The sequence below is a fragment of the Sabethes cyaneus genome, chromosome 3, assembly GCF_943734655.1.
Source record: "Sabethes cyaneus chromosome 3, idSabCyanKW18_F2, whole genome shotgun sequence".
NCBI lineage: Eukaryota > Metazoa > Arthropoda > Insecta > Diptera > Culicidae > Sabethes > Sabethes cyaneus.
This window is the reverse complement of record NC_071355.1, coordinates 15,908,269-15,919,617: the sequence shown is the minus strand read 5'-3', so window position 1 is coordinate 15,919,617 and position 11,349 is coordinate 15,908,269. Positions and strand designations below refer to the sequence as shown.

At 39.1% G+C, this 11,349-nt stretch overlaps 1 protein-coding gene across 1 annotated transcript; it reads left to right on the top strand.

The window, feature by feature from the left end:
* Positions 1-10,224: 10,224 nt before the first annotated feature.
* LOC128743108 (uncharacterized) lies at positions 10,225-10,725 on the top strand. Its single transcript, XM_053839631.1, has one exon. It carries the CDS (start codon positions 10,225-10,227, stop codon positions 10,723-10,725), a length of 501 nt encoding a protein of 166 aa, XP_053695606.1.
* The last annotated feature ends 624 nt before the right edge of the window (positions 10,726-11,349 follow it).

Below are 11,349 nucleotides of genomic sequence, written 5' to 3'. Positions count from 1 at the left end.
AACCATTTGGCTGGTCTACGGAGGAGTCTCGGATTTTCCGATTACTCGGTTGGATTATAGCCGGGTAGCAATCCGTAAGCACAATACATATGTCGCAAAAAATACACCAAGCAAAGCGAAGCGAACGTTGCTCTCGTGCAGTGCAAACTCATCACTCTGTGTTCTTTGCATTGGCAGCGAAAGGAAAACAATCAGCCCGAAAGTTTTTCTGCTGCATACATGAAACACACTCCCCATTCAAAAATATGTACTGGGAAAAAAGCGATACGGAAACCAATCAATCTAGGTACTCCTCCTGACGCTGCTACTGTGCTGCTATCGTACTGTGATGATCCGTGGAATTCATTCCGTTTCGTATCGTATCGTACCGCGGCACACACGGACGCAGACGCTGTGCAAACAGCGAGTAGCGAGCGCTTTAGATGTAAAAATAAAAACAAATCAACATGAACATTTCGTCGGTTTTTACCGCGGAAAACGCCACACTGTTTGATGTTTTCACAGCCGTGCTACGTGCGGGCGCCCACCGCGGCGCGTTCCGACCGAACTGATGAAATTTATATCGCAAAATCCTGATATGTGTATAGTGTGTAGGTACGATGCTTCTGCTCAACTCGCTCGTTTACACACGGTGCCCTTCCGTCGAATCTCAACCGAACGGAACATTTCATTGGCAGAAGGAGCGCGAACTTTGGCCTTCCGCAAACAAGAGCGCGAGTACACCGCACCGCAGTAGGTACCTACTGTGGGATCGGAAAAACCATCAGCAAGTGCTTCGCTAAAAACGAAATCCAATATTGTTCGATCATCATCGGTAGTATCGCCAGTGTGCTGTGGTGCTGATGCTGCGTTGAATTGGCGGAATGCAAGGACGAACGAAACCGGACACGTGTAAATTATGCCGGAGTATAATTCTGCAATCCTTCAACAGCAGCAACATTGAGCACAACAGTGAAAAATGACATTTTGTTGCAGTGGCATTTAATTGAACACTACTACAATCCGATACTCGATTAATGCAACTCTTGTGGGAGATCAAACGCTGGTTTATTCTGAATGGCTCAACAGAACTGACATTCGGCTGAGCTGGTAATATACTACTAACAACCTTTCTCAACGACTTCGATTGCATCTTTGAATGTTGGTAAATAAACAGCAGTTCGTTGCATGAAGGAAGTTTACTAGAAAAAATACATGTTGAACGGTTGCGGTAGGACCGCGATCAAAGCTAACGAACGATCTCGAGTCAGTTAGTGTAAAATGAATGCATAGAAACGAACACATATTGCACTGCTCTGACAGCTCTTCGGAAGGCTCGGTTGGTCTGGTCTGGTAAGCTTACTACAGGTGAGCAAATGCATTGCAATGAACACCGAAAAAAATTGAGTAAAAAGAAAAACCGAAAACCCGCGGCCAATTAAAAGCCTGCCACCGAAAGCGTCCGATCGCGTTGCCGCACAAACGTTCACGTCTTGTGCACCTTGGCATATAGCTATGGAGGAGTCGAGTGGAAAAAAATCGCATTGAAAAGGTGGTGGAATCTAGCCAACTAGCGTCCACAATCCAATCTGTCGCCGGAGCGCATTTCACACGGATCAGTTTCAAATTAGTGCTGCTTGTAGACGGATCGTTTCGGTTCAACAGTTCAACAGCAGTGGTGTGTCGCGCTCTATTCGTAGTAAATTTTTTAACGGTGCACTGGTGCTTTTTTGTTTTCGGAGGTTCCTCTCTGTCTGTCTCTCTCTCTCTCGCTGGTGAGTTTCGATGATTCTGGACGACCCTCAATGTCAAGTCGAGAGCTTTGGATTTTCCCAGCTCGGAACATGGCAGCTGCCATGTGGCCTCATTGGAATGGTTAGCGTCCTATTGCCTCGACGTTCACAGTGATAAATAATCCATAGGAGGTGGAAAATTTATGATGCTACAACACTCCATCCATGGACGTTGCACGTCTTTTCGAATACGTCGGCGGGCGACAGCTTGGTGGCATGGAGCGGAAACAATTTTGATGAAAAATTGATATTTTCCACTTGGATGGTGGTTAGATGTGGGACCCAATATTGGGATTCGGTGGTTTTTGATTTTAGTTGAAACCGCGAACAGTAAAACAGTATGCTGGTGAAGTTTGTGTTCATGTGTAAGTTCATTGCAATGTCAACCTAAATTCAAAAAGGATTATGTTCCAAGCAGAGAACAGAAAATTAAGAAGGAAATTAGGTGAAAATTGTATTGAAATCTACTCTACTGAATATATTCCTGCTTATAATAGACATGCATATTTCGATTAGGTACTACTTGTAATCTCCTTCAGTGTGGTCAGTTACGAACTGTCCTGAATTCTTCGATGATTTGAGAATTCTACTGAGGTGCTCTAAAATAATTTATTATTATTCAGAAAATTCATGGATCATTTCCAAAGCATATTTAATTTTACATAGATTTGGTTTGCAATCGTATAAAATAGGTCGTAAGGACTGAGAATTGCATGAAAATTTGGCCGGCGGAGGTCTGTTTAGGCGTTAGAATAAAATGTAAGGATTCTAATGCCGTAGAATATTTCAATGGATCATTTCTTACATTCGCGGACATCCTCTGGTTAAAGAAATTAGTAGTCTAGAATCAAACGAATAAAACAGAACTTAACTTAACAGTTACAATAATTGGCAATTTAGTGGCAAAGTCACGGCCGAAAAACCAACGATCATGCGCTCATGCGCTTCGATTATTCGTTAGTGTTTTGGTCATAACTCACGAACAATGGGCTGAACACTCTAAAAAAATTATTATGAAACTAACCATTTCCTCGAAATGCAATAGTCAGTCTTAAGTCCTATATACGCCGTTTTCAAGTAAGATTTTCAGGTGATCCAAATTTGCGTCCGATTTTGCCTCAATTTCAATTGCTTTCTTATTTGTGCGAAAGACAGTTGCCGGTAAAAATTAGTACGAATCCACTTCACGCTGGTTTACTAACAGTTCAGGTGTGCCACAAGGTAGCAACTTAGGTCCACTCCTGTTTTTTCTATTCGTTAACGACGTAATTATTTATTTCGGTAATAACGCCTATTTAGTATATGCTGACGACTTAAATGTGTTCAAAGTTGTTGACAATATTGTTGATTGTGATTTTTGTTCTAAGCTTTACTTGACAGTGTGGTGTAGAATGGAAATACGTATTCTAATAGAATGGAATGGAATGCAATTTAGTAGCGCTAAGTGTCGCACAATTAGCTTCCATCGTAAAAAGAATATTTTACCATTGGGCAATACAATAAACGGAGAGCAATCAAAAAGAGTACAAACTGTTGGACTTTTGGAGTAACTCTAGACACTGCTCTTGCGTTTAAAAATTACTTCGAAAGCATTATTAAAAAGGCCCGCCGCACTATGGGCCAGAAATTAAAATTTCGGGACAAAAATATTTTCGGTTAAATGGCATGTCTCAGCTCAATGTGGTCTTCGGCAATTTTTTGAATAAAAAACTGATGCATATCTTGAAGGGGTCGTACAATATTTAAGCGTCACTTAAACAACAATTTAAGTACTAACTTTTTGAGTAAACTTTTTTTTTATCTTTTTGGTTTCAAAATATTAAAGATAAACCAATTTCAAGTAATTTTTCTGAAGATATGAAACTTCTACCTTTTACCCATTTTCAGCAATAGACCTTTGTTTATAAACGACCCCTCAAATCACATATCCTCTTGTAACATGTTTATTTCAACAGACAGCTCAATGTGATGTTCTAGAAAATATTTGGACATAAAAGAGGAATATTTTTGCTGAAGACTGTTCTGCTTTATATGCTTTAAAACTGATTTTAGGTTAAAAACCGTCTGATAAGAAATCCGTATATCTTAGGCATCTGCAAGTATCTGCAATTAGTTTGCATACCAATTTGTAGGAAATTATTAAAGCTATCTGCCCAAATGTGTATTTCAAAGAATACCTGGGAAAACCATGGCTGGTAATACCTGGGAATAGTGCGGATTTTTTCTCATACATTTTATAACTTAATAAATATGCGTCCTAGCGTCAAACAAACTTCACAGAAAATATGTATTTCAACATACTGAATAACTTTGTAGAATATTTGAAAGCAATAAAATAATCGTGTGCAAAGTTATTGAGCGTAATTGATTTTTAAGTGATCTTTTTAACACATCATATTTCGCAACCGGTAAGAGATAGATAGTTACTTGATTCAGCAAAGTTGCTTATTTTAGTATTTTCTGCAACTTTTGGAGAAAAAAAACTTTTTTTAAAAATTATTTAAGAAAACAAAAGTTTGTAGCACCCTTATAGGTGAATTCATGGTCACCCTAATAGTGCAGGAAGATGCACTATATTTTATTATTTTACTTCTCCGAAGACACCACCCTTGAAAAAATACACATTTTTCATCAGACGGTTTTTAACCTAAAATCAGTTATATATCTTATTAATTAGTGCAGAAAAAGCAAACAGTCTTCATCAAAAATATTCCTCTTTTATGTGCAAAATGTTGTCTAGAACATCACATTAAGCTGTCTGTTGAAATAAACATGTAACAAGAAGAAATGTGATTTGAGGGGTCGTTTATAAACAGAGGTCTATTGCTGAAAATGGGTAAAAGGTAGAAGTTTGATATCTTCAGAAAAAATACTTGAAATTGATTTATCTTTAATATTTTGATATCAAAAAGGTAAAAAAAATTTATTACTATTACTATTTATTACTATTAAAAGTTATTACTTAAATTGTTGTTAAAGTAACACCTAAATATTGGACATTTTTTCATTCAAAAAGTTGCCGAAGATCACATTGAGCTGAGAAATGCCGTTTAACCGCAAATATATTTGTCCCAAAATTTTAATTTCTGGCCTATAGCGCGCCGTCAACTCGGAAGTATTAGCAAAGTTACTAGAGAATTCAAGGACCCGAGTACACTGAAATACTTATTTCAAGTACAAATTCAAGTGCAATTTCATGTCCAATGTAAGTTATTTCAGGTATAATTCATAGTACAATTTTACGTCCTGTTTCAAGCCCTAGTTCTAGCCTAATTTCATGTCTAATTTAAAATTCCATTTAAAATTCAATTTCCTGTTTTGTTTTAAACCTAATTTCAAATAAAACTTTTAGTCCAAGTTGAAATCCGAGTTCTAATTCAAATCAATTCCATATTTTAAAGTAATGACAAGTCTTATTTCAACCCTCTAGTGGGCAACATTGTAATAAAAACGATGCGATCAAACGAATGACTATTTTTTCATGAATGGCATAAACCCAGCATCTTTTCCTAAGTTTGCATTAAATCATCTTATCGACTATAAATATATAAAATACATAACAATTATCACAAAATTTACGTCGAAAAAAATATCGGGATCTAAACATCTAAGTTTGTAGACTTTCCATAAAGGTCGAACATGAAAAACAGACAAAAAATTCTAACTCGAAAATCTAGTTTGATTGCGGGTTTTATTTTTAATTTTCAAGATATCGGTATATACTGTTGGGTTATTACTAATAGTAAGACCATTGTTTCACCCTTACTTCTATCCCATTGTTCGAACTCTACCCCAAATACGGTCCATCATTATTTGCACCAACTGAATCAACAAGATCCTAATAATTTTTGAAACGGTGGTTCTACAATTGATGAAGGGTAGTAATAAAAAATTTTTGGAACGGAGGGGAAAGAGCGGAAAGGTGAGGGGGAGGGGGGGGGGGTTATTGGTAGCTACGCCTAACAAGTAGTCGTTGTGACTCCTACCTTTTGTCCAATGCTGGAAGGAGCATGGGTCGAACCAAGCTATAAACTGAGATTATAACCGGATTCGAACCCACAACACCCGCCAGAGCATGTGACTCACTGGTACCCATGTACCTTTGAACCGCAGAGGCGCTAGATAAAAGGAGACTGCACCACCCACTTATCAAGGTAGCGACGTATCTGGTTGGGTTATTTTTAGACACAAATTGTGCGCCTTCCTCCATCTACTGTAGAAACCATTGACCGAGAAGTTTTAATTTAACTTGTCTAACAGGGGCGCAGCCAGCGTGATGATTGGACCAGATGGAGTTAGAGAATCTGGAATAAGAGAATAGCCAAGGTTAAAGAGACTATAGATTACAGAGACGACAAGGCACTCAAAAACCGCTCAATTTTGAATCAAAGCGGAGAGTGCCATTATAAATAAAGGTCACTCTCCGCTATAATTCAAAATTTAGCGATTTTTGAGTGGCTTGTCGCCTCTGTAATCTAAACTCTCTGTAACCTTGGCTATTCTCTTTTTCCAGATTCTTTAACTCCATCTGGTCCAATCATCTCGCAGGTTGCGCCCCTGGTCGTCTTGTTACTACCGAATCTGAAGCAAACACCATCTTTGCAGGGTAATTATCCGGCATTCTTGCAACAAATCCTCTCTACTAGCACGGTTGTTACAAAGTAGTTGTGGTAACCGAATTATGACCAATTTCAGTCGTAATCCGGTTGCTTCAACTAAATGGACCTAAAGTGTGCCACTTGTACTGACCATTATATCTGTTTTTGAAATAAAATCGACCTTGTGATATTTTAAAGAAGCTGAAGCTACTCGGAATAAACGAAACATTCATCTTTCGTACCATCAAGGGATATAAGAAAACCGGTTCTTGGGAAATACTCTCCGACGCTTGTCGTAAATGCACCGGTCAGGACAGCGGAAGCCATCAAACAAGTAAGAGAGCGAATTTGTTGGAAACCAGATCAGTCTAGACGTAAGATGGTCAAGTAACTGGGAATTTTGCAGTCAACAAAATATTTTGCAAGATGATCTTCGATTGATTCCATGCAAAAAGCAGAAACTGGAGATTGTGACAAAGGTCATCCGAGATTCACGATTTATGTATAACACAGTTTAGTTTGTGGCAATACGAAGTTTGTCGGGTCAGCAAGTATTTAAATAAAAGTAACAGTTTCGTACAAATACAATGCAATATAATGCATTGTTATGTCGACTAATGTGGTATTTCACTCCTGAGATTATTCGAAACTTCGAAGTAATTTCGAAACTTGAAAATGGCTTTATTAACACTTCATTGCACTACGGAAAAAACTACCTTAAAAACGAATGAAATTCAGAAACGGCCTGCCAGCTGATAAGATATAAGTGATCCTATGTAAAATTTTCCGGCGAATTGCGTGGTGCCCACCCCTTCCCTAGTTGTCATCGGAAAGTTTCAAGTTTTGCTGATTTTCCCCCATTTTCATGATGGACTTTATCAGGCAAGACTTTGAAAAAACAGAACTTAAAACCCTAATTATATTATGCAAAGAAATTCGTAGAAGAGGATTGTTCCAAGTTTTATTTTCTTAAAATATTGTCTGTTGTAGTCCCATAAGTTTAAATATTGCTAAAAATAGACGAAAATCAACAAAAGTTGACACTTTCCGTTGGCAATTAGGGAAGGGATGGGCACCATGAGATTCGCCGGAAAACTGATAGCATCATTCGATTGCACGGCCAAAAACTCATAGAAAAAGTACATTGGCTGTTTTAGAGATATTTAAACCCGAAAAATGACTTTTTTTGAAAATCTGTTAAAAAGGAAGTAGCGCCACTGCTAGGGGGATTGATCAATTGGCTTAAAACTTTGGGAAATTGGTTGTAGGGTCGGAATGAACAGTTATGACAACTTTGGTTGAAATCGCTGATGGTCGAATCCAAACCTTGCGTACGTTTGAGATGGAATGACCCATGTAAATTTATTCTTCACAGATACGTATTTCACTTACGACTTGCACGCTGCCTCAGTTGGAAAACAGACACTAAGGAAGCCTGCAAGTCGTAGGCGAAATACGTATTTGTTAAGAATAAATTTACATAGTAGAATCAAATAGGATAAATTTTCTTTTTATTTAATTCCAAATTCTGTTTTCGGACGAAGAAATGTTCCTGCTATAGGATCACCACAACCAGCAAAGTGATCGGATATATGCAGCACATGCCCGCCCAGTTAGCTCCGGAGTACGATGCTGGCCTAACAAGCCAGTCGTCTCGACTGAGCGGTGCCGTTTCAGAGTTAATAGGATCTTTGCACTAGCCCCGTAATTTTCCTGTACTATAATAACCGGCTGCGAGGTCTGTCGATAAAGAAGGGTCAAGTTCTGAAGGACGTTTGTACCCAGGGCTTTGCTTTGCATATGCAGCACATCTTTCCGATATTCCTCCGCACAAACTAACTGAATGTTTTCAGGATTATGATATGGGGATGTTTCTGCAAAAAATTGAAGGTTCCATTGCTGTTCATTGAGCCTGGTGTTAAAATCAGCACTAAATATTACATCGAAAATGTTTTGAAGAGTCGTCTGCTTCCCATCGTCAAAAAACACTACCAGAATGTACCATACTGTTTGCAACAAGATTTCTGCACCGTCTTACCAGGCGAAAGCTACACAGGCTTGGTGTCAGGACAATTTTCGAAAGAGTGGCCTGCCTATTCGCCTGATTTGAATCCTTTGGACTTTTACGCATGGGGTTATATGCTAGGCAAACTAGGTTTAGGGTGAAATGCCTTTGTCCAAAACTGGCTTTCGAAAGGTCGGTGCCCCACCTTCTGTTTAGGTCTGAATACGCCAATGGCCATGAGAGTCTTTCATAAACTTTTAAATATTTACCCCAGTCTTCGGTAAGCATTTTAATGTTAACTTAACTTTTTGCTCTAACGTAAGAACTGACGACACTATTAACGCGTGGCACAACACGTTTCGGTTTTAACCTTCCTGCGATCGGATCAATCTCATCAGTGTCTGATTCTGGAGATAAAGGATTGAGGAGATTGCTTTGAGGAATTCTAAAAAGTCTTAAGGTATTGAAGGCCTCTGAATTTTCGTGCTCTGACGAATCCAAATATTTTTACTCTGGATACTCTGCTCTCGCAAGCCCCGTGATCAAATCTTTCACATAATTTAGAGAAACATGCCGGTCGAGTTATGCTAATGTTAATACCTGATACTAGGTTGAGCAAGAGGATCTTCTAAACCATCATACATTGATTAACTTTGCAAAAAAAGTAATTTTGCATTCGCGTTCATGAAAAAATTAAGCTCTATTCAGAATGGCGAAATGATAGCGTGAAAAGACAGTCATAGTGAACATCTATACGATGTTGCATATGTATGCAAATTTCAAGTTGAATCGTAATGTTAATTTCAAGATGATGACCGATTTGAAAATATAATATTTTGTCGGAAGCAAAGTTCGAGGCTTTGTTGATATTCGATTGCGTTTTTAAGAAATTTTAATAAATTACAAATCATTTTAATTTTATGTGATTGAATTATTGATAAGAGTGTGAATTATCAAACCACTAGCTTAGTACCCGATCTTACAAGGGCTCTTCGTCTCCTAGCCACTTTGTTATCGTATCAGTAATTCCCTTATCGTAAGAAAGAAACCTCGTTGTCATCATAGGATGTTTGCAAGATAATGCAAGACAAGCAAAACGCTTTTTCCTTCTTTGGACCCCACACTGTCAGGGATCTTCCTAAATTTTTTCAACCACTATATGTTGATTCCCTTATGTCAAACAACATGTATGCCATGTTTGATGAAGACAAAAAACTTAAAAACAAGGCCCAATTATTATATTATAATCAAAATTTATTTGTATTGAAATGATCACCTAAATGAACAATCGAAAACATTGGAACACGAGCTACTGGAATTCAATCTTTGCGATACTTAGATATAATCTATTATTAGCGTATATTAAACAGATATGTAGTTTCCTTTCGACAATCTAATTGGTTTGAATAAGGCTTTGGCTGCGAGGCCCGATTAATCAGTGGCGGTTCCATAGCAAGTTGTACATTTTGTGCTTGCATAAAAGTGACACTTTGACAACTCTTGCAAATAAGATCGCAAAAGTGATACTCTAAATGGGTAGAACGTTACCAGCATAAGCGAAACCTCCGAACTGCGTAGAAGGCTCTCAGTTAATAATACACTTACTCGAGTAGAACCAGTTTTGCTACCGGTGATTGATCTCTTACGAGCTCATTATTAATTCCAATCGCCCCGGCATGTAGGTTATATAACATTAAATTGCCACTATTCGTGCATGACTCAGCTGTGACGCTAAAAGGCGTTGGTCCTTCGGTGGGCCTCTGAAACAAGTTCAGCAAAATAAAAACGATAGTAAACACTAACCCTGAGCGTCACGTGCTTTCCTTTCATCCGCAGACAGTCGGCAACAATGCTGAAGCTCACGTTGGCCACCGTCGCCGGGCTGCTGTGTGCCGTGCAGTGTGTCAAGGTCGATTACTACGGTTCGCTCTACCACCAGGACGAGTTGCACGCGCCGTACAAGAGCGCCGAGGAACCGAAGCAGGACTTCAACAAGATTCCCGGCGTGCCCGGTGTGGACTATCCGATCTACCACGAGGTGCCCCACACCAGCTTCAGCTGCGATCAGGTTCCCGCCGTGCCCGGAATGTACGCCAACGTTGAAACCGGCTGCCAGGCCTACCACACGTGCCACGATGGACGCGAGGGTCCCCAGGGGGCTTCGTTCCTGTGCACGAACGGAACCATTTTCAATCAGAAAGAGTTCGCTTGCGATTGGTGGTACAACGTCAAGTGCGAGGAGGCACCCAGCCTATACAGTTTGAATGCCGATCCGGCCCACAATCCGTTCGTGCCGAAACCGAAACCGGAGGACGAGTTGGTGCACAAAAAGTTCCTGATTCATGTTTAGGTTCGTTGACGCCAACGCCGTTGGCAGTTGCTCGCAATTTGTTGTATTCGACTTGTTCTTGCGTCATTTTCATTTTGATTGTAAATAATATCATTTTGTGTAATACTTTTTTTTGTAAAACTTCGTGTAACATGGCGTAGGTAGGCGAGAACATTTGGAGTGTTTTGGAAAGTGAAAAGTTTGACCTTTTCTCTGGCCGTCTGCTCTGTTGTTTCTTTTGGGTGATTTTTTACGAACTGTCCACGCAGAAGAGTAAGTCAAACATTCGTTGTAAATATTGAAAATAAAAGCACAATTCAAAAGGGGTGTTTTGTTTTCCGTGCCAAAAACAAGCGATAATATCTCATACCTTAATAAAAACGACTTTCACATCAGTAGATTTATTGGTATGATTGCATTGCTTGAGTGCAGTTCCAGACAATTTCTTAGCGTTTTTAATGGATTCTACCAACCAATGTAATGATTTATTTTTCGGCTTCAAAAAGGTAAAAACCGGTGTCTCGCTTGAAGTGTTAAAAAGGCCGCACTCTACCTTACCGATAGTAAAACTTTTACGCCTTCACTTATGCAACTTTCGCAGCGCAGGTTAGCAACACTTTTTGGTTTTATCTCTGCGCCCTGCTC

Coding starts and splice junctions, on each gene's coding strand:
- LOC128743108 (XM_053839631.1), top strand. CDS start 10,225: ATGCTGAAGCTCACGTTGGCCACCGTCGCCGGGCTGCTGTGTGCCGTG.